General features: G+C 34.6%; 2 protein-coding genes and 1 long non-coding RNA gene across 10 annotated transcripts in view; 1 reads left to right on the forward strand and 2 right to left on the reverse strand.

Annotated features, from left to right (window-relative positions):
• The window catches only part of LOC113500865 (fatty-acid amide hydrolase 2-A-like), a 33,724-nt gene extending 29,046 nt beyond the window's left edge, over positions 1-4,678 (reverse strand). The window contains exons 1-3 of one of the 6 annotated variants that reach the window (XM_026881764.1): positions 4,466-4,677; positions 4,341-4,387; positions 4,179-4,228 (exon numbers count right to left, since the gene is read on the reverse strand). The gene's annotated coding sequence lies outside the window, so the exon portion shown is untranslated. Of the gene's footprint in view, positions 1-4,178; positions 4,229-4,340 lie in introns of all 6 variants that reach the window. The other 5 variants (XM_026881768.1, XM_026881763.1, XM_026881769.1 and 2 more) reach the window with 5 other exon arrangements.
• On the forward strand, positions 75-749 carry LOC113500868. Its single transcript, XR_003401237.1, has 2 exons — positions 75-180; positions 469-749. It is a non-coding gene; the product is annotated as an uncharacterized LOC113500868 (long non-coding RNA).
• Positions 4,679-5,055: 377 nt separating the features above from the next.
• The window catches only part of LOC113500413 (myc box-dependent-interacting protein 1), a 42,643-nt gene continuing 23,039 nt past the window's right edge, over positions 5,056-24,659 (reverse strand). The window contains exons 2-10 of one of the 3 annotated variants that reach the window (XM_026881171.1): positions 12,754-12,889; positions 11,912-12,102; positions 11,239-11,343; positions 10,696-10,866; positions 10,181-10,337; positions 9,370-9,657; positions 8,658-8,789; positions 7,383-7,525; positions 5,056-7,171 (exon numbers count right to left, since the gene is read on the reverse strand). In XM_026881171.1, coding sequence (XP_026736972.1) covers positions 7,091-7,171; positions 7,383-7,525; positions 8,658-8,789; positions 9,370-9,657; positions 10,181-10,337; positions 10,696-10,866; positions 11,239-11,343; positions 11,912-12,102; positions 12,754-12,889 — 1,404 coding nt within the window. In that variant the 3' untranslated portion in view covers positions 5,056-7,090. The remainder of the gene's footprint in view (positions 7,172-7,382; positions 7,526-8,657; positions 8,790-9,369; positions 9,658-10,180; positions 10,338-10,695; positions 10,867-11,238; positions 11,344-11,911; positions 12,103-12,753; positions 12,890-24,659) is intronic. The other 2 variants (XM_026881172.1, XM_026881173.1) reach the window with 2 other exon arrangements.

Genomic DNA, 24,659 nt, shown 5'->3' on the forward strand with positions numbered 1-24,659 from the left:
AAAAGACATAGGGTAAAGTACCTTTAGTCGTACTAGCGCTTAAGTCGTACCACGTCGATATCTGCGCACCCGTCATGAAAAGATGGCATCTAACAGTGCAATATGGTTCTACTAAGTACCACGGGTAAACAGCAACACGCGGCGGCTTGCCGGAATTCGCGATCAAAAAATAATGAAAAAGTAAGTTTTTTGCACAGTTTTCACTAATTTTTTTACGTCATTCATAAGCAATTTCACAAAAGATTGTGTTGAAACGAATATTTTTTTGATTCATGTCTGTTTTTATAGTGTTTTCTGGTTGATATGGGCTAGGTTAAATGGTAAACGGTTTCTAGGTTATGTTTTTAATTTTGGTTTTTAACTTTGTACACCCCGCTGCCTAACTCGTACCTGCATAAACTTCCTAATTCGTACCGGTACGACTTAGGTGTTACAGAGATATTTTTTGCTATTTTTTTTTTCCTTTAGGTGATCAATATGGCAAAGAAAATTTTTAACTCTTGGAAGCAAGATGACATAGATGAACACAAAAAGGAACACAATTCACAAATAAAAAAAGAAAGATAGACAGAAAATCTAACAAAGATAAGAAACTAGATGCTAAAGAAAATTGGTTGTGCAAACTAACAACACTAAACAAGATCGCAAAGAAAATATGACCCTATGTATTAAATGCAAAGGATGGGTACATGATTTATGTGCAGATCTCGAAATTAAAACTAAAAATTACATTTGTGATATATGCATTTTAAAAATGATAGTTTTATTTCCCAAAGGTACTCATTATTACGAAACTACTACTAACGTTTTTTTATTGTTATATTTATAAGTAAGACTGAAACTGGTCTCGTAGCATATAAGTCTACGCAGTTTTTTAATTGTCCTTAGAATTCTAGTTGGAAAGATATATGTTTACTCTAAGTACGACTTAGGCTATGGGTGGTACGATTAAGGCAACCGGTTGCCTAAGTCGTACCGAAGGAAGGTTTTTGTAAAACCTATAAAAATCATTTTATTAAAAGATTTTTATATGTCTTATTAGTCTTTGTTGATTCGTTAATAAATGAAGTATTTATATATGCAAAGATTTTTCTTTTATTTATATTACAATAGAAATTATAGCTATTTTCCTTGAACTGGTACGACTAAGGCGACCTTACCCTAACAAATAAAAAAGAAATGTCTTTAAATATAAATAAACAGATGTCCTTAATATCCTCCCCTTCACCCATACAGTAATAAGATTTAGCACGTTACAGTCTAGTCTAGACTCAGGCATAAGGACAGTAACATCAAGAGTGCAATGTACAACGTCTAGTGGGGTGGCTTTCATTTTGCACCTGAGGGGCCTACCATCGCGTCTGAATGTAAGTCTGGGCTAGAATGCCGCTATTTACAATGACCGATGAATGAAAAATGTTTAAATTTTGCGTAGTCTTCGTATTCTCCTCATTTTGGCAAAAAAATAATTCGAAATTCATTGTATTGACAGTGAGTGTTTCGCCCCGTACTGAAATCTTAATTTTTTGTGTTGGTAAATTGCTTAGAAAAATACGAATGGTGCCTTTTTAATCCTATTTCCATTCATTCCATCTATTGGGTTCCTGTTGCCGTTGTGGAAGCGAAATGGTGCTCTACACAGCGTAGTGGCATCTCTCTTCCACAACTATTATAGCTTTCCTTTAAAATATCGTGGTAGTAATCCAGGTTGGTAGACAAAATATGAGTCACAATGGTTTGGTAGATAATATTTGGAAAGTGGTTTTTAAGAAACCGTTTTTCAGATTCACGTTCCTAAGTAAAACTTAAGTCTTGAATATTATTTCTTACGTTTTCTTTGTTAGGAAATGGGACGTCGTCAGTCTAGCTTTCTCTATGCTATGTTGGGATTAACTTCCAGGATACCGGATTTAGCTTGAAGATCCACAAAACATTTCGTATTTTCTATAAGTTCAAAATAGAAAATTTACCAGAAAGAACATGCAAAGAAGAAAAAAAAATTGTTGAAGAGCGTACTTTTACTAACTTAATGTTAATAATCTTTTGCAATCACTAAGGTTGAAAATCCCAAATCATTGCATGCCGTTCATACTGTACAGTAAGAGTTTTAGTACTGGTATTTCGAATCGAAGTCTAGCGAGAATTCCTATTCAGCATTTTGCCCTCGATTCAGTTCATACCTGGTGTATATGGACGCCAAAGTTTATAGTTTATATTGGAAATGACGTCAGGCGCAAAGCTGGGATGATGGATTTTGTTTTGTATACTTGTTTCAAAGGTATGATAGATCTGAAGTTTCGTAAACTGTTACATAAAGATTACGGTGAAGTTATTTTTTATATAGTTAGTATTACGCGCTAAAGTAGGAACTTAGTGACTTAAGAATGTGTGTTAAAGTTGCAGATCGAATTTACGACCGAGGTCGTGGTTTCGATTCCAGTCCAGAACAAATATATGAGATGAACATGGTCATTTTGTTCAGTGTCTGGGTGTTTCTATAAAACGTATGTATTCAGAAATGTATAAATATGGTTTTCAGTTGTCTACTACTCATAATATAAGCTCTGCTTAGTTTAAGACTTGATGGCGATGTGTGATAGTTGTGGAATTCACGCAACCCTTGTGAATATTGCTCTCTTTATCTCTTTTGCTTCGCTCCAAAGAGAATGCAACATAATATACCAAAAAAAAATTTCAACCCATTCCAACTCATATAGACTATTTCAGTTTTTTTTCAGATCATAAAGTATTCTAGGCCACCAACTAAATGCACTGTTTGCGAGACGAGGCTAAAATTAATAATTAACGTCATGTTACTGCGCGTGATGCACTCTCCATTACATAAATGCATTAGCTCCTAATCTATGTACCCCAGACCTAGAACTTCACTCACACACTGTTGTACCAATCTCAACTTTAATGCCTTGTGTTAAGAGTGATATTAGCTCATGTGAAGTACTTTATGTTAGAGTAAAATACTAATTTAACTTGCTTTTACCTGGAAAATGTGCTAAACATGTTTTGTATAACAGATTTTTGTCGTTGGATGAGTTTGTTCAGCATTGTAAATTATCTAAATAAATACAAAAAAAAAATCATGAAAGAAATTGTTAATTAAAACAATATTTATTTGCTTTCCACAATATTTCTCATGGTTGGTAGATACTGGTAGGCAACTTAAATACTGTGACAATTATTGACCTTAACAGAGTCAACCCACACCAAACATGCATTTACTAATTGAGTGGAAATTTACCATAAAATTACTAGTTTAAAAACACAGGCATGTAAAATTCTAACAAAACGGAATAGATATAAAGTTAGAAACTAAAAACTGCTCAACAATTCAACTTCAATGGAAAACTTTTAGTTTGTTGTGTTGGCAGCAACCATACCATGCAGGTTACATGACAAACTTTAACTTGGACCAGGTAGAGGCTAGAGAAAGATTTGAATATAGAACAGAAAAAAAAAACAAATAAAACATAAGAGAATCTTTATTATTTATCCAATATTTATCTCGGAGTTTGAAATCAAATTTTCTCTTTAAAAGTAGCAATCACTAGTTTCATTCCTTTTTTTGTGTAAGCTTCCATTGTATCTACAATTTATATAAACTCAGGTCTCTTTTTTTCTGTAAGTGTAAGTGTGTGAATCATTGAATGCGGTACTTCCTGGACTGGCCTCTCGAAGAGATTGTTTCATGATCCACTAGGTAATTATTTTTATATAATCTAATATTTGAATTATTAAATAGACACTCATGTTACAAGCTACTTACAAATTCTAATAATACTATTATTGAATAGAATGAATAGTTATGTTGTTTTATGTTTCCTATGAGCCTCTTATTCAATGTCAAATTTGTGTAACTATGTAAAACTTCTTCAAATGATGGTCACATACAAATATGGTGACTGCAAATGATATGTTGAATGTTATTTTTATTTATTTTTTAATAATTTAATTATACCTTGAATTATGTAAGAGGGGTGATCCATAGTAATCAATGCAATTTGTTAATTCGAATAATTAATAAATACTCGTACCATAATACCAAAGCTTGTTGGTATATTGGTAGTCAAAGTTAATCAATTGTATTAGTACATCCATTTGAGTACCTATATTACGAAAGAATTCCGGAAAACATCAAACAAAATCAAATTAAAAGAACTTACTAAAAACAAGCAATCTCTGTTTGCCATTATTGCTACGTCCAGGCTAATTCCTGTAGAAGAAAAAAAAGAAAAATAAACAAACATTGGAGGCAACTAAAAATAACAACAAATGTTATCAAACAATAACAACCAATACATAATAGGTATTCAAGTACTACTTACGTATCCAATTTATCCTGGACTATGCCTGATTATTGCACTTTTGATATCTGTAAATATCAAAATACGAACAATGAAAACACAACATAACACCCGATACGATTTCTGTTATTGCGCGTTTTGCTTACTCTCTCCGAAAACATTATTCTTTAGGAAGGCTACCGGACCACGCGAACTACGTTTTGCAACATTTTTAACACATATTTCAAACTTAAAATCATCTTTTTAGATACGCAATATTCCCGTAGATTTTATTGAGAACATCAATCAATCCTCGAACAATGTTCCGTTCTCAGTTTATTATCATCCTGTGACACGACAGTATTGACTTTTAGCGAAATTTGAAATGATGCTTGCGTAAATTGAAACGTATATGACAAGTGTTTGTACGTTCGGAAATAATGACAGGAACTAACGGTGTAAAGGAAAAAGTTATTTCGAGTATTCAACTGTTCACTCTTCATTAGACTTATAATTGAAATTCAGCATGGAGTAACATTGTGAGTCTCAATAATTCAAGTTATTCATGCAGTATGCAGTTTGGCCTTTTTTCGACTTTATACCGCACATTAAATATTTTCAGGACTTATAGGAAGTTCCTACTTACTATAATGCACGTATAAATTTCATGTGTTTGTGTTGTGTATGCAGGTCAAACGTATGTATCTATAAAGAAAGTCGCCAAAAGGGAAAGTCAAAGTGAAATAAAATTCAAACATTTTCGAAATATTTTATTTTCCACTTGTAAAAACTGTACAAGTCCTAACAAACTTATAAATTAACATTACATATGGACATTGCATGGCACTGACGATAAAGCCACAACTTTCAACATGTCGGGTTGTACTCCTACACAACATCGCAACATTTCAACACTTGTCTACAAAAACTTCAGTCGTTCGTAAAATTGATATTAAAATCTGATAAGGTCAATAGGTCTTTCAAAAATTGTATAAAATTTGATTGTTCTATGATCGACAAAAAGGCGGAGCTACATTATTTAAGCAGCTGTAAATGCTGGCAATACGTAAAGTGGCCCGTCACAATAACAACATTGCAAGTAAACTAATTTACAATAATAAATTTCACACAGAAGGGGCACGACTTATCAGAGGTTCCTTTCTCACAAAAGTTAAAATGATAAACGTTTTAATCGTCAGTGTTGCCTAACTATTTTTTTATAATGTTGGCAACAGGAAACATTCTGGGAAGTTGATTTTCAAAATGGAACACAATTCAAACCATCTTATTCTAAAAATATGGGATTAAAATGTAAAATACATAAATTATAAATTATGTACACTTTCAAAGCACCTCATTTGACACAGGCGTTAATATCAATGTTTGTTCTGGGTACAAATAGTCCGGTATCATTTCATTTCAACCTGAAGACATTTAGAAGAAATAAATAACAGCATCAAGTTGTAATTTTGACACACACTTTTATTACTTTTTACAAATTTGAGCGAATTAATAATAGTAATATAATGGCAGCATTCAAATTTGTTTTAATAAACATCTTCAGTTCGAAAACAATGTTTTGTTGTAACTCACAAGCTTACTGTTACATAGTTAGTATCTGCTTCTAATACAGTTAAATTTAACAAAAAATATAAATCTACTTAAACAAAAAGTAGTTTATTCAAAATCTATAATATTCGATTGATTTAGTCCCTATGTTATATTAACAATAAGATAATATGGGATCAACAAAAAAGGTAAAATCAATTTTATATACATTAAAACTTAACTTTTTAAAATGATTAAATGTTAAGACTTTGATTTGAAAATGCAATAACGAAATTAGAATGAAATGCGCATCGGAAATGTAATAATAATGACAGATTAATGAACAGTGAATGAAATAAAAGCTGCTTGAAAATGCTACAAATACTTAATAATATAATCTCAAATAATTTAATAGAAATTGTAATAATAATTTAATGCTTTTGAATAATTCGAAGTAGCATTAATTTAAAATTCAAAACAATTCAATATTTTTAATAATTAAATTTCAATGATCAAGAAGACATAATTATGCCAAATAAATATAAAGATAAATAATAAAATAATACTGAATACATATTTGATAATTGAAATACTAATCCGAATTGTTCGTCAATCATTTATAATTTATATACTCAATTTTAAGGTCACTTTAAATATAAAATATTTATTATATGAGCAATTTTGATTTTTATTTATTATTATACAATTTAATAATCATTTAGATTATTGTCATAAATATTGTTACAGAATTGTTGGTAAGGAAACACTTGAGGGTCGAGCCTCACATGCAATATTAATCTGATATTAATATATTATTATAATATCAAGACCATAACAACGTAACATATAACTTTATTGACGTTCTCAGTGTTTCCTTGCGACATGGAATATAAGACAAAGAAATGTTAACCCTATACCGAACAGTGACTAAATGATGATACGAAATTACTCATAAATTGTATATACAAACGCTGTTAAAGGGTTACGATTTATCAAAATTCGTTGTAATACAACACAAAATAATAAATAATATATAATCTATTAACATTCAACAACTATACTAAGTTATAAACATAGTTTTTGTATCGTTATCTAGATAAAACGAAATGTTGATTAATGATTATAATAAAATCAAAATCGTACTGTAGAAGAAAGTTCGTGGAGCCCGGTATATACCTACATTGATATGAGTTAGCACGTCATGACGTCACACTCTCGGCTGCCTCGGGTCGCCGGCGAGGGCTTCATATTGGCCGCGTGAAGTTCGCGGGGAACATTCCCTTCTCATTGGTCGATTCTTTTATGCCCATCAGCCAGCCTTCCTCCTGCACAAACAACCATATTTAGTAAAGAAACAGTAATTACACTCATTATTTTATTATTCATAAAGAAGAATTGGGTTGGATGTGTGGTTGTTGTGTCATCATACAAATTCAGAAAGAGCAAGATAATGTTGGCAATGCTGGTTATGAAGGTTACCATGGTAATTGCTTCATCTAAAACATGGATGTAAGTTCAGATTAAAAAATCGTTTACCTGCTCGTCGGGGTCGTCGTACTCGACGACGCGGATGAGCTCGCCCACGTCGAAGCTGAGCTCGTCCTCGTCCTCGCGCGTGTAGCGGTACGTGGCGCGCACGCGGTACAGCGCGCCCGCCGGCAGGTTGCTCAGCGTGGCCCCTGCGGGCGCGGACTGTTAGCGGGAGCAGCTCGGCAGGGACAACATTAGCAATAGGGTACTTGACAACGAACTGAACATCGGGATTTGGTATAACCAATAATAAGATGACGATTGCAAGTCAGTCTATCACAGATTTCATGATTGAGTAAACAAATATAATATACTTGATGTGTTAATATTTTCCACGTCGTAAATTAGGTGTAATATTTATGAGATAAACTTACAATTCCTTTAAATAATAAAAGCAAATGTCAATGGTAAAATTGTTAACACAAACAACTAACATCAAAACCATACACACTAACTAAAATGCAATACATACAATAAATGTAAAATACATACATACGTACACAGATGAGGCCATCCTACACTGACATAAATATATAACAAAAGATAGACATAATACGTGACAAGAGAAACAATTTATATCATAAAAAGTCGAAAAATAAATTACACATTTTAATTAAATAACAAAATAAAAAAAACAATGAAAGTAGGGAACAAAATATTTTTATTTTAATTATTTATTTCTCAACTTTTTATTTCCTTTCTACGTGTTACGCCATTACTTACAATATACAAGCGATGAGCTGTTATGACCCCCACCAATGAGCAATAATAAATAAGTTCACAAACATATTCTCACTTCAAAATTAAAATCCATTTTAAATAACAATAAAAATGAAATCAATAAATGTCAAAGAATAATATAAATATGTATACAAAAATATATAATGAATGACTATTCATATCTATATGATGTACTTAAAGAGTTCAATTCATCAAAGAAATCAAATCTGACTCAAATGATCTTTTTGGATTTTGGAGTGTGAACATGCTTTTTTAAATTGGTCTGATGATTTATATCTTGTGAACTATAAACGAAATATTTTTATTCTATAATAACGAATTTTTCATTAATTTTATTGTTGGCAACCCCAAACATTAGATACTTTGCAACTTTTGCATACCATAGATAAAAAATGTACTGAAAATATATACTTTCAAGAGTGCCACTTATTTTTAATCACACATATTAGCATTGATTTTTTATATCATGGATTAAAATTATTATGTTAATCAAAGCAAGTTCTTGATTTATTCGTTCATAGTTCTCAGACCGTGACTTACCGACGGGTATGTCGTACACTTCTTCGCTCTTGTTGTTCTCATTTCCTTTCTCGTCTTTCGCTCCATCAACTACATCTACTTGTCTCTTTTCCTCCGAGTTATTATTTGACTTCTCCGGCGGTACAGGCGATCCTGGGAGAATTTTTGGACTTTCTATTTTGCTACTAGTTATAGCCGAATAAAGTTTTACAAGAAGTGATGTCGAGGAATAAATTAAAGATGTATTTAGATATTCTCTGATAATTTGCGATTACTTTAATTTAATATGCAGTAGCGTTAAAGGTAAGTTATAGAAAAATATTAGTCGTCAGTAAATTAATTTATTACTTGAAAGTTTTTACAATATTTTACTTTTAGCTATACAATTTAATGCCATGCCTCTAACTACTACGACATAAAATGTAATTATGCTATTTGAAACTGAAACTGTCTCTTCATGAAATTTCCTTTAGCTATACTCACCATTATTAGGTTGAACGAGGGCGACACGAGTTTAAACAGGCAGTTTAGATTTTGTAATGTCTGTAAAATTGATTGTTCTTAAACTAGCCAGCGGCCGATCTTATTGTTTTTACAATATCCCTAGAATTGGGTTCGTGAGGTGGTGGGGGTAGTTACTAACTAGTGACTGTAGCGACCTACTACTACTACCATACTCACGTGTGCTGGTTCTAGCCGACAGTCGCAGTAAGTACTGGGGCGGCAGACTTACCGACGGGTATGTCGTAGAGCTCCTCGACCTTCTTGTCGGGCAGGTCCTTGTCGTCGGCGATGTTGTTGTTGTTGTTGGGTCTGGGCGCGGCGGGCTTGTCCTCGCGCTTGGCGGGCGCGGGCGGGGCGGGGTCGGGGGGCGGGGCCGAGTCGCGCTCGGGCGAGTCGCGCTCCTCGCCGAAGGGAGAGGGCGTGGCCGCGGGCGAGGGCGGGGCGCCGGGCGAGGGCGGGGAGGCGGCGCCGTTGACGGCGGGCAGGCCGGGCGGCGGCCCGCGCGCCGCGACCGGCGCTACACACACATGCTGGTTACACACGCTGGGAGATCACTCACTGACCACAAGTGCATTCAAACAAACTGACCAGGCTTTAGTCCTTGAAGGACATACCTTATGCATCAAAATTACATGCCAGCTTGTCCAAGTTCGTGATCTCTCATTTAGGAAGTTAATCTAACATCACATAAGTAAAGTTATGGGAAGCAATCACTTAAAATATTTCAATCAAATTATTAATTCGACACACAACACGAAAGCTGCTCAATGCGAAGTATAAAGCTGCTATTAATTTTCAACATTTATTGCAATTTTATTTTACTGTTCCTCATACTTCTACTTCACTTCATAGATTTTATTTATTATCTGTGGCACAGAGTACATCAAACAACAAAATGACAGTTGAACCACCGAAGACGCTTGTCATGTTAAACTACTGTAACCCTCACAAATAACAAAACCCATCATCACTAAAAAATGAGGACAAGCAGCAGAATAAAATTGCCAAGAGTATCGAATGCCGCAGCATGTGTGACTAACTCTGCACGGTGTCGCAGTGGTCCGCCTTCCCGTTGTGCGTGTTGGCGGCGGGCGCGGCGGCCGCCGCGATGTTGTTGCTGACGGGCTTCTTGCTGTACGAGCCGCGCTGGCACTCGTTGGCCAACTTGTCTGTGATCGCTTCCAGCTCGCCGTATACCTGCAATGGAAGAATATCAACACATTTTAGACTTTGTTGATCATTTATTAATTGTTACTTTCTAGAGAATGATTCATTATTAAATTGTAAAAAATATCGGTTATAATGTCTTTCAAAAGCGTTCGAGTTTCTCAATCACTGACCTTCGAAAGGGCTTACGCCTTCTTCATGCAATAAAGGCAGACAAAGAGTTTTACTATTAAAGAAGTATTAAGTCAGATATTTTATTCTTAAATTATATACGCAAGTAACGTAAAGCTCCCTTACATCTTCGAACTTCAATTGTTTTAGTATATTGGTGTACCCCAAGGTGCTTTGCTTGGTGCATTAAATTTTAGCACGGAAATATCGTCCTTACCTTGTGACTCTCAGAATGAAACAGTTGCTCAGCCGAAAACAGTGTTTGTAGATTATTGACGTAGAATAGCACTCGGGAGTCGTACAAAGCCGGTAGTTCGTCGTGGAGCTCAGAGTTTAGCACTTCGTATGTGCGTTTGGCTTCCTCTAGCTGTTCCCTGCCTTTAGTAACCTGAAAATAAAAATTGAATATTAATAAATTGATATACATATAGGATATGAAAAAGATTTTTTTGCCGTTGATTCGTTTTAGTGTTTTGGTGCGTGGCTTATTTCACTTTAATAGTCAGTGGTCACACGCTTTTTGTAAAAATAATATTCTTTGGAAGATCATCATTCGATTAATTAAAACATTTAAGTAATATAAATAATTTATCCTCAGCCTATTAATTCCCCAATGCTGTGCAAAGTTCTCAACTAGAGAAGGATTTATCACTTTATCACATCAAGCTTGTTCAATGCGAGTGGCCATGCCAGATATTTGGAATCATTACTGGTTTGTTTTTATTGAAACCAGGTCGGTATATTAAAAACGTTGTTTTACCTTAACGTCGTCCCTTCTCTTCGCCGCGTTCGATTGCAAATTTTGGAAGCTGTGCCTTTGACTGTCGTAGTCCACCAACTTGCGACCACGTTTCTCGATCTTTTTCTGTAAAAATAATCGAATAATGAGTATGTTGCTAAATCTATAAAATCTTAAGTTATTTGCGTTCGTTTTACTACTGTTATGTATTGAATAAACTTCAGCGGCTTAATTACATTAGCGCTTTGACTTCAGCCGTAATTGTGCCCAAAAAAGTGTGTCTAATTGAGCTTAATCAGCACCAATCAAAAGTTCACTAATTATATAAAATGATTTGATTCTGCCGAAACAATTAACTTGCGTTTTCATTAATGCGTCAAAACAACAGCTGTGTTTGATAATTCTGTTGATCGCTACATTGGCAACATCTGTAAAAAATACCTAGATTAGAATCATTAACTTATTTTCGTTGATAAGACAAAGTTACCATCCTACCGACAAGAAAGATTTAATTTCAATTAAATATTTTTTTGCTTTATTGGTGTAACAGAGAAAATTATCACATGCGCATAAAGGCGGATATACAGCCCAATTGATAACCTGATAAACACGATCTCTTAAAGTGAAAATAATGAGGTTGCGTAACAGGGTAACTGTACTTTATACGAAGTCAATGAAATATATGCAGCCTTACCCTGACTTCAGGGAACTGGTTGGTGTAGGTGTTGAGCGGTATGAGCACTTGATCGCCGAGCTTGTGCGAGAAGTCCTGCCACAGCATCTCCAAGTTCTGCGCCTGCACGTACAGCAGGTCGTGGCCGGACCACCCGCTCTCGTACACCTCCGTGATGGCTTCCATCAAGGTCTTGGAGGCTGTTTGCACCGCTGGAAATGGATATAATTTCATTTATAATTTTGGTACACTTTACAAACTTCTTGATATTCTCATAATAAATGAAGTTCCTGTAAAATTGGTCTATTTAAAAGGTATTGTCAAAAGCATAAAGATTTTTTTTAGTTCTGTACAAAGAAAAGAATCTGTTATAAGGAAGGTATTGTGCATCCAGATATCATAGAAAGTATCCTCAAAGAGATTTGGGTCGACACAACAAAGGTCTATGAACAGGGAAATAGCCAGACTATTTTGAGATCCAAATGCTTTTTGTGTTCACACAATGCTCAAAAGGAAGTTCAGATGAAATGATCATCTACGTCCTGCCTTGCAGGCACTGTTAACCACTATTAGGTCTAACTGACTCTTTTGTGCTGTTAAGCGAAATAACTGGGTTTTCGCATGAAAAAACACGCGTTCATTACGGCCGATCAACGCTATATTTTTTTTAAATTGAATTTGGCAAGTTTTTTTTTGTCAATCAATAAGTTGTGTTCAAGTTCAGTTTTAATATTCGCTAGTTTCTTAAAAATTTGGTTAGTTATTGCGATGAATTTACGTGACTATTTTCCTCAGATACTGGATCCTACTGGATGTCTATAGCCAATACTTTTGAAACCATGGTAATAGCAGTAGAATCTCACCTCGTATACATCTTATGTAGTTGTTGAACTCCTTTTGAAGCCTGGTGGCCTGCTGGTGCTGCCTGTTGAAGTTCTGGAGATGTTCTTCGAATATGTCGTCGAGGGTCCGATCTACCTTGCCCAGGTTTTGAAGGAGCTGGGGACAAAAGCAAAATACCGTTAGATTTGTTGGATCAAAAATAAAATTAAATGACAAGTAATTTGGACAAGAGTCAAACTATTAGAATTCGAGTAGAGGAGAAAGATTACAAATCACAAAAAACACGTGCTCCAAAGTAAGCCCATAATATTATGCCAGAAGAGATTCAAGTCATTAAAATCCACATCAAAATGAGTATGGGTATTTCGCTAGATTCGAATTCTGTTACCACACTCGCTGCGTTACAGGGACGTATGGTTTTACAACCCAGGAATGAGTGCAACAATTATTATTTAATCTATTGCCATTCCATCTTTATTGCTTTGTTCCTGTGCTGTTGTGCACTGTACGCTGTTCGGTACCGTTCATATGTGACGGTTATTTTCTGTAACTACACTTATAGGTACTTCCATTTCGCAGTGACCGAAAAATTTCAACTTCAAAATCCCTAATCTGAACAAAGAAGCATGATTCTAAAAGATTAAAAGATTAAATCTTAACATGGATGTTTATCCTTTCCTTTATAAGTAATAATCTTTATTGGTATTGAGCAAATGAGCATATCTTGGCTTCCGCGTCAAGGTAAATTTGCTTAGCCTACTTGAAATTTCTGAGATCAAGTGTTTGGAGATGTGAGAAGTGTAATTATTAACTGCATCCACGGTAATGGACCGACCTTACTAAGAGGGTAAAAAGCAGTTAGGCAAATAAAATGTAAACTTTTAGTAAATAGTCGAGGAAATTGAATATGTTGCCGTCATTTTGCTTGCTTTCTTCACTAACTTATTGCAATCCTATACTATGTACGTAGTACATAAAGTAACTATGGCAAACATTGCGACAAGCAACAGATTTAATTTAGTGTCTAAGGATATCTAACCGCAAACTTGGTCGCAGGCTCAGCGGGAATGAAATACGAGCCCATAGAATTGCTTAGTAAAATAAGTCTCATTGTAGAATATGCACCTAAAATATTGTCTGCGGTTTACAAATTCTATTAGGTCAAAGTGAATGGGTTTCTGCTCGTCGTAAATGTGCGAACAATATTCAAGAAGCATCGGTTGGTACAGTGCAAAGCCTATCTACTTTGAGTAAGAGATGGATTATGTTTATCTTGGGACGAAGATCTTTAAGGTTTTTTGGTCAGGATTTTCGTGAATTTCGCTTTGCTATCGATTTGGCACTGACGACTTTATTACCCGAAACAGAGCGTGAAGTATTCCAACTACTGGTCCCTAAGTAATTTGACAGGTGACATCATCATAATAAGATAAACTCAGCAATAACTATAAAACATAAAATTATTAACTCGGACAAATCTCAATAGTATAATAAAGATGACGAAATAGCATCGTTAACTGTAGCTCATAAATATCTAGTTATCGATAACTATTGTATTGCTAAGAGTATGACGAAAGCCTTCTCAACTAATTTAAGTATTACACTAACATGCAAATCAGGTGTGACATGCTGAGTTTGAGTGATACTCTATACACCCACCTTCACCTTCCTACCTATCTACATGTACTAATTATATACTTCAATTGCATCAACCAGTATTTGTAGCAACTACTGGTTTGGGCTACTCTTGGATCAAATTAGAATTGATTTTCAAAATACAGAGTTCGGATTAATTCAGCTAGATATCTTAAATCTACTAGGTTCCTATAAAGTCGATCTCGAGTCGAGTCGAAACAATCACTGTGATTGGACTTCGTAGTTAACAAGCGAATATAGTCTTTAATGAATGACTGTACAAGAACATAGATTACACGAATGAACATGGTTTTGTTTTACAATCATAAAAGGGTGAAGCTCTGACGTCGCGGCACGGAGCAAGTTGCAAACAATCGTCAGTTGTTGGCTTTTATTATATTTGCTAACGTGATGTCACGCGTGTGTCAATTGCGGGGAATTAGGTAACAATGCTTGGCTAGCGTGTGTTTACAGGTATAAATAATTGCCTCTCGTCGAACAGAATGTAAATTGGTCCCAAGGGACGTTTTGATGGTTGGATAGCATCCCTCGATGACGTTGCCTTTATTATTTTCATATTTCAAGCGTTTATTAATTAAACATGTACTATTACCGAAGTTATGTAAAAAAAAACCAAGAGCCAACCCCGGTTCTTCGTGCGCGTGATTTGAAAGTTTGAGAAACCCCCCACGAGTAACGATAAAATTTTGAAACGCGGGAGTCCTTTTCGACCGAACCAGTAGTTTGCTTACCAACAATCAGCATTTCGACGAAATTATAAATACTTTCATTAACGTGCTTTCATTTAGTACGAGTAACTCTTAGATTTTGAGACCACAGCCAAATAAGTTTACCGTTTGAGACAAATGAGTTCGTGTAATGTATGTAGTGTAGAGTCATCTTCATAGCCTCATATACTTGTTACATAAGCGCTCACATCCTATCAGTCACTCTGACCTTGTAGACAATATTCATTGTTTGCAAAACATGCAAACTTAGCACCTGTGAACATTGTGATTTGATCAGGGATGTTGCATATTGATGCAAGGTGAATATTGAAATGATTCTGCCGTTCATTTATGCAAAACAAAAAGTGATTCATTTACATGAAACAACAAATATGATTTTATGTTTAGGTATGTATAAAATACGTTGGTCGTCATGATCTGTGTTTATAAAAATAATAAAACAAGCTATCCAATTGTAGAACAGATATGCTGATTATTTTTCTACTCGAAAGAAGGAGTAAGGGAAGTAGGTTCAATAAAATTACGGAATCCAAGTAACAATATCAACCAACATCTAAACCACGACCAACCTCATAAAGCATTAATAGTGTAATACTACGTACGCACAGGAAAGTATAAACAGACTTATATCTACAGCAACACATAACTGATAATCCATTTGACATACCAACTAAGACCGCAGTGTCATCGACCGGCAGCCATTGTTCATCGTAATGCTGTGCAATACCATGGAAAGAGTGAATTAAATCTATACTTATATTATAAAGCAGAAGTTTGTTTGTTTTAACGCACTAATCACATAAACTACTGGTTCGATTAGAAACAATTTAGTTAGCTTATTTATTGAGGAAGGCTGTAGGCTATTATACCATCATGCTATGATTAAGAGGAGCAGAGCAATAATGAAATCTCTTACAAAAGCGGGGAAAAGATGAGTGGAATCTAAAACTACCATCAGATTAAAAAAATATATCTTAAGTATATCTTCATAACCACGCAGAAGAAAACGCACACAACAGCTTTTTTTTCGGGGTTTTATAAAAGTAACCTTATAAAAAAACATAAATGTCGATGGTCAAAGGCTTATGTTTCGATTTCACTTGTTTATGTCGGTCAAAAGCTTACGACAGGTCTAAATGTTCGGAATCGAAGCTGCTGGGATATTTTCGAAAGTTTTATGGTATATTATAAATAGGACATATTGTGATAAGATAGCATTTTTTATGTCCTTGTTGCGAATGTTAGCTACTATTTTGAACAAGATTACAGTTAAGTTTTAAGTGGACACCAAAAGAAACTCATAAGCGACTGCCTCTAGAAACAAGCTAATTTCGTACTCAAGTAACATTTTCGGAAGTAACAATCAGGTGTTAGTTACCTCGGTTACGTCCGTCGTTCATCGTTACGTCACATCCTTTGGCGGCTTCCTTTCGATTTCGATTGTCTTTGACCGCGGCCTCTAATTGCGAACGTTATGATGTGCATGCAGGCATTGTATTTTTTCCATCCTTATTAACGACCTTACTAGTATCACTATAAGAACGAATTTCTGTCACATTATGGGTTATTTCCGTGTTTGTATGAGCTCTCGTAAATGTGTAATAGTTACCAATTGATTTGCACTTTTTATTGCACCATTATCAGGACACGCCTATTGGAATGGTTTATGACTATTAATAGCGTTATCGTTTAATTGAAATTGATTACTTAATTCAATTATTATATCAGTGACATCTTTATTGATTCTATTAAGACCCAGGATGCCATCAGCTTCAGTTTTAGTTAAGATGTTATCGTCTTCATCGTATTTATTACTGACTCAGAAAAAATACATAACATTATAGAAGTAACGTTAGTAGTTTACCCGTTAGCCGACAATAAACCACGACACAGATCCATAATATATTTCCCTGAACTAAATGAGTAAAATCCAATAAGAAAAGCTACCTAAGGAAATTTTCCCGCATATTGAGACAATGTTATTAATAGTTCTCAATGTTCTCTATAAATTAATAAAGGTATTATTAAAAATAATAAATACACACATGACTAAGCATGTTTTTATATTGGAAGAATACGAAGAGACTAGGATACTATCACAGAAGTAAGTGGTAAGTCATCGACTAATTAAAGCTATTGTATTACTGAAACCGTTATTGAAGGGCGAAGTTATTTTTGTTAGGGATATAATGAGTTGCAGCTTTTTGGATGCGATACAGGTTTGTAAGAATCGAACGTTGGAAGATGTTTAAATGTTCCATTTATTGATAGAAAAAAATGACGGATGGAGTAGTTTCTAAAATGTATTTTCTAATTAAGGATTGGCAAGTAAGTTTCATAATGTATGCTCAATTATCGTAAAATATATATTACTATATTTTTTGTTTAATGTACTGCTATTATATTATTGCGTATGTAAGATTTAACAGCTTCCAGGAAACATACAATTTCAAGCTACGCATCATTAGACTTGAATTTTTTTATCATCCTTTCCATAATGTACCTAGTATTGTGTAAATGTTCTAACTGGTTCATTGGTTAAATGACGGCTAGTTAGTATGATTTACGACTTCTATTTTAAATCATTTACTCAAATCCACAGGTTGTTTTTAGTCATGCTGAATATTTTTACAATAATTGAGGTTTTTAATGACATTCTACTTCTGCTAATTCAAGTGTTTAGCATAAAAATACATCTATTTTGAAAAGTAGGACAGTCATATTTTCTTTGACACATAATACAGGTTAGACATGTTTAATAATGAGACCGTGACCAATATCTGTAGGTATACGATTCGAGTTCCGAGCTGACTAGTTTCGGATATAAACGGAGCTTTTATTTTGAGCTCATCACGCGGCGAGCTCGGGAACGGGATCCGAGTCGTTTCCGATCGTATCTCGACCTACTCGAACCGGGTACACTGCTGGCTTTACGTACAATCACACTATTAAAAAATACTTATAAACAATATGGGTAGGTAAAATTCCACCTTATGTATTATTATTAGTAAGCTGGTAATGAACGTTAGTCGATTTCACAAGTTTAACTAAAGTCTGGCGAATATCTACAGTTGCTTGTATATAATTATTTGCATGCATAATGCGTGAGCCAAATGCTTCGCTATTCATTACGTAATTACCATTCTTGAAATGCTTTATGAATTACAAGAATTTAGTAATACGATTACTTCAAAGATGACCGTTAAACGTGAATAAGAATTATGTTCTTTGATCGTTCGAAAAACATTAATGAAGTTAATAACGTAAACCGTGACTGCTTAGCAGTCTAGAGATCCCGTTACAACTAGTAGCATAAAACAGTTAATTTCGTGTCATGAAAATCGTATTTACAAGGCCTATAAACTCAGTTGAGATAACGATAATATTGCAACTATACAGCTTCTCAAATAATTTTCTATACAAGTTCTCATCTTATGCACATTGGTTGTTTCTTACGCAAAACAAGCGCTAAATAACGGTCTGCCGTCAAACTTGCTTTTCGACGGTAAATCAAATGTTAATTCGGATTTACTGAGAAATGTAACTTTTAAATCTGAATGATCTAAGGCAGCATATATTATGCTACTTTTAAATTATAGTTTGCTTTCGTTCGTAAATCATGTATTTCTCTCCGTGTAATCTTATCAGCTGATTTACATGTATTATGTTTGTAATGTTACGTTCCACATGTTAAAATTAGCTCGTGCGTTCGAAAATTATTTTCATTCAATATCTTACGATTTATTGCTTAAAATATGGAAAACAGTACAGTGCCATTACAATCACTTGTTATTTTTATAACGGCCAATTTATAATCAACGTCTCTCTCATTTCCGTTGCATTAATTTTGCCTCAGATTTTTACGGAATATTATTTTCATCGTCTCCTCATGGGAAAAGTTACGAACTTAAAGGTGAGTACAGAAAACCTAGCCCCAAAAGCAAGAATCCTATCACATTATTCCAAAATAGAGAATTTGTCACAAAACCCGGAGACTTACAGTATCAAGAAAAGGGGTCGCTACATTCAGCTGAATCATGTATCATTTCAGTTTTGAGAATAATGAGTTTAATAAACCTGTGAGTAATAATCTAAATGGGAGTGTGCTAGACGGGCGGACGACAGTATGAATATGTACGGTGCACTCGGGCGGCTACATGTGTTGCCTAAAAATAGACGTCGATAAGTCCGCTTTGTTTGTTTGCATAACTTATTTGTTTTAGCGTTTTTCACTGGAAACTATTTTGTTGATGTAGTAAACACACTAAACACCATTTCTTGTTTCGTAATGTTTTCCAATATTACTTTTATATGTGTATACTGAGGTTACTATGTGATTTTAGTTGGTTAGGAAATCCGGTGCCATTTGGGTGTTTGTTTTGGTTGAAATTGTTTCAAATTCTTTTAGATATTAGGTATAATTTTACTGGTTCTCGGGATCAAATATAAAGTTTGATACTACTGCTCTATGTAGTCTGCGTTTCTTCGAATTACATTATCAAGTTTATTTATCTAAGCTTGCTACAGAAGCATTGGAATGTTTTGTATTTTCAATGTACTATTATTATATCTTATCATTTGTGGTTTCTGCTTTCTCTCCTACGTTTTGTTGGACTTTAGACAAGCTCGTACTAGTTTCCATTTTAGCATCTAGTATCTAATCTCCATATTAAGTATTTGCTGTGTACCTATAGTAACAGGTATGTGTGGATTTCTGTATTTCTTTTAACATCTTTCACTCATACGAGACTTACAGAGCGAGGGGAAGAGAATAATATTTTTAAAAATGTTAAATCAGGTTAAAACTTTAGATTAAAACTATGACAGTAGATTAAAAAATTAACCAGAAATTTTGAATACATTTCTCCTAATATGCAAAAAAAAATATGGAAGCCCGTTTTACTAGTTCATCGACAAGTACAATAATGTTTTAGTAATGAATAATCAGGGGCTTCCTTTCAGCAATTTATCGGTTTTACGTGTGAAATCGAAAGATAACATAATTATGTAATCACACATAATCGGTGTTTCCTAGCAAATCGCTTCACACTTTCTATAAGTGGGTTTTGGGACCGAATAATTGATTCTATGTGGCATTTACGTGTTTGGAACCTATTCGTGAAGTAAAGTTCCATTCATGTTAAGGCCTAAAAACGCAATTAAAAAAGAAATTCTAAAATAACTCTCAGTTATGAAGTTATACAACTTCCAACTTCATCTTTAGGACAAAAGAATTTCATAAACATAAATCTATTGTACTCCTGAAATCAGGACCGATCAACTTTATTACCGCCTTTAGTAAAATCAAGCCATAAATCTTTCAGCTATCTAGGTGCATCCTGCATTCCTCGGATTACCTTGCAGAAATATTTGCAATAACGAGGATTAGTCGAGCAAAGGTTAACTGAATACGTCACGGTCGAAGCATCAGTGTAATTGGTGTTCCCAAGATGACAACCGGCAACAGTCGACAATCATGCAATAAAAACCTGAGATCAACCGAGCGGCCTACGAAGTACTCGCCTCGACGATCGACGTGAATGAAACTGTTTTACATTCTGAGTGATTTAGATACTTCGGAGAAATGAGAAATCATTCTTTGTCTTTGAAAGAACTTCAATACTTTCCAATTTAAAGTCTAAATATTTTAATATAATAGCAGTCTTTCTAACGCGTGCCTGTTTGGATGGACGGTATTTTTCGGGTTTATATACATATAGCCACGGACGCTTATAAATAACGTGGCTTTCTATTGGCGATCGAGTTTTGTAGATCCTGATACGACCCCTCACAATATCCAAACTGCTTATAATGGAGCAAATTATTAGTAAAATTCCGAGTGTTCAATATGGAACTCGCATAAAACAGATGTTGCTCACATGGCTTAAACCCTGAAGTAAGTGAAATATACATATTATGAATGGACGTCTAAGAATTACTGCTAAGTTAAAAAAACTACGCTGACACCATATTTATTTGGTTTTGAGTTCATTTCCGAATCGTTATTTTTGATATTTATGAATGCTCATGAATATTCTAAAATTATAACTGTCTATCGAAATCTGTTCAATGTTGCCTGGGCTTTAAAACAATATAAGGGACAAGATAAATCAACGCAGCTCGACTGGGCGTGCCATTTAAAAATTTCGCTATAAGTTCACACCATTCGATAATGTATACTTTTATAGTGTCGAATGATACAATCGTTAGGATCAAGTGCGGTCATCCTAACGACTCTTTAAGTGAGGCTAATTCACTGCCATCTCCAGCCTTTCTAGTGTTTCAAAGCGAGGAATCTATATCACCTAATGATTTCGTTACAATCGGTACAACGGTCAAACTATCACAAAGATCCTTCAAGTCTTGACTGATGGCTGTATTGTCAGGCTAACAATGGACAGGTCGTTCGTTCCACTGGCCGAGACATACGAAACATCATTGCTTTGTTCAATTCGCAAGCATGTTGTTGAAATAGTACTGCGAAACATGGGGAACCTTTTAGATGAATTTCTTTTTGTTTCAACTTTCACCAGGTTTTTAGTGTCATGCTCAAGCTAAAATTATCTCAGGATTAGACGAAATTAAATAATACAAATTCCAAAAACGTTTAAGCCTGGGGATTATTATATTAGTAATTACGTTCACTTACAAAATGACTGAAGGTATAAATTCTAGAATCTAAAGTAATTAGAACGTAAACTAATTTCATTAAAAGACTTTAATCGGTCTCTGAGTCAGACTTTCGCTACCAAAGAGGTTAGTGAATTTAAAATGAACAGCGTTCAATTATGCAAAGCTGTGTTTACTTCATTATAATATCTCTTAATATTCGAGTGTATTCAAACATTCCAATACTTTTAGAAATTGTGGGAAATCAGGTTTAGAGAACGCGATTCCCACCATTTGGCAGTCAATATTACTATGGATTGATTACAGTTTATCAATAATTACATTAATAAAAAACTATGATTCAGAAATGGTCAATGGCTAATAGCTTCATTACTTTATTAGAATATGGGCCTATCCCCAAACGGCAGTACATTAACTAGTTTCTATACAAGTTTTTAGAGGTATCTTCAATGTGCTTTCAACATCAAGGTTGCAATGTGGAACTGTTTGCGGTTTACCGTTTGCATACACTTGTATCCTATGATCTAGAAATATCTAACCCTTGTTATGAAACCTAGCCGGCCGTTGGTCACGTTTGCTGCAAGCTATTTATTTTAGACCGTTGTTTGTGTAACGGGTTTGCATACGACTCGGTGAAGTCATTACATCGGAAATCTTTGTACACACGTGTAACTTACAATTTTGCTGTCGTACATTAATAATGCAGTTTCTGTATGAATGGTTTTTCTCGTCATTGTGTATGTGTATTCATAAATATCCTGTATATCAATGATGTGATACCTGGTGTCGGTGTAACGTAAGACGGACTTGATAATTTCGTGTCGGCAGGTTGTAAATAGTTTCGAGAGAGAAAGTTGTTGCGTGTCGATTGGATTTAGATCAATAAGTTTAGATCAATCCTAGACGTGACTGACCGCTGACGAAATGCAGATACGTTAGAGACTTTAGTTTTATGTAAATAACGATGAAAACGATTATTTACTTCTTCGAGAGGGATTAGAGGTTTGGAACTGTATAAAAGCATTAGCAGCAAATTATATAATATCTAAACCTACGTATACTTATATAAATCTTATTAATAAAATATTTTCACGAATCTCATTTGATCAGGATTTTTTTCCGGAAAAAATGTTTCACGAATAATTAAATACCACAGTTATCCTCTAAGAATGACAAATGAATGTAAATTAGGGGAAACTCAAATGTACTGATTTAAAACAGTACTTACCGTTGTTTAACACTTGATTCAAAAGGTTCACTAGATCAAAGATTCAATTACCTACTACAAGTTTAATAATAGATCGTAACATTGTGTTGTGAATAGGCGAAAGTTTTGCTTCGTCGCCAAATTGTCAACAACACATTTATAGCGTAGTATAAATAAAGTAGTAAATAACAACGTGTCAATAGGAGAACAAACAATTCTAACTAACGCGTTTACCGAGAGATAAATACCGACCTAAGCTATGATGTATGACCACATGATCGGGACAAAGTCAATTAGAATCCAACAAATTTTAAGTATCTTTGGAATTTAACAGTTGAAAATGATAACATTCATAATGATTTGCAAATATCTCTAAAGGTAGAAGCAAATGAGTTACTCATTCTTATAACAGATGAACTAAAGAAATCGAAGACATCACAAAAAATGTAACGTTGGCAATGTTCCGAGTTTGTGGCACACGTAACGCTAGATTGGCTGTCAAGTGTTCCCGTTTGATGGATTAAACATTTTATAGGCGCACAGAGGCCGAGATTTAAGAGTTTGGGTGAAACGGAATATCTGTGAACGATTTCGTTTTCGTATTAAATTCGATTGAGTTAAAGATTCGTTCTCATAAATCATTTTCAGGATGGCTACATAAATCTACACCAAAAAACACGGCTCTATGTATCCCGTAGATATTTGATAATAAGGGCCTGATAAAAATCGGAACCGACTTGAAGATTGACTTTTGCATCTATAGGAACAGGTCAACCGAAATCGGCTTTAGCTGGCTGGATGGCATTCAACGAAAGGTCAGACCAGGCGTTGTTCTACATCCGAGTCTCATTTAGTTGGTGTTGAAATCGAATAGTGTTTTGATATCGTCTCTGCCTGTTTCTTAGGTGCAGCTGTTTCACATGTTTCATGAAGCGAATTTAAAGGAACTTCATCGACATCTTTACTCTATATAAATTTATTTTTATAGATTCATCAATAAGTTTAGTCTCTAACCCAGTTTTCAGAAGTTAGATCAGCACTGTAACGAATCTGATATTCCCAAAATATTCGCAACTAGTAGTGGTACATTAATGCATCTAACACACTAACACATAAACACGTAACGATGTCATTGGCTAACACGCACGGGGAGATATAACATTACGTTGCGTAGCAACAAACAATTGGGTCGGTGGTGCACACACTGATGCAAGATTGTTATGTATGAGTTAATGTAGTAAGTGCAGCTGATTTGCTTGTTTGATCTCTGCAATGTTAAGCTGAGATGAATTGCAAATGAATCAGCAGATATTATTGTGTGAGGCTTACATTGCGTAAGTTTGACTCACAAACTCTATCTCAGGTGTGAAAGATAACTTAATCTTATCTTTTCCTTTTGAAGGTTACTTAAGGCAAATCGACATTACATTCATTTTCCTCAGTTTTAGTCAATCACTGAACTTCTCACTCTTTATATTCATCAGACTCTTGAAATATACTTTAATATTTAGCTTAAAGACTTTGCCATCTTTGACTAACTGCATTCGATTTATAAAGGATTCCCTTTGAATTTGCAACTATCTCACACATTCATACATATATGTTAGCCATCTTAATTTGATGTACAACGATTCTCAGAGATTTAGTATAAGCGGCGTCACGTGCACTCATATCTAACCGTGTGATGCATGGACCGGTCGACCTT

Source organism: Trichoplusia ni, chromosome 14 (genome assembly GCF_003590095.1).
Source record: "Trichoplusia ni isolate ovarian cell line Hi5 chromosome 14, tn1, whole genome shotgun sequence".
NCBI classification, from domain to species: domain Eukaryota; kingdom Metazoa; phylum Arthropoda; class Insecta; order Lepidoptera; family Noctuidae; genus Trichoplusia; species Trichoplusia ni.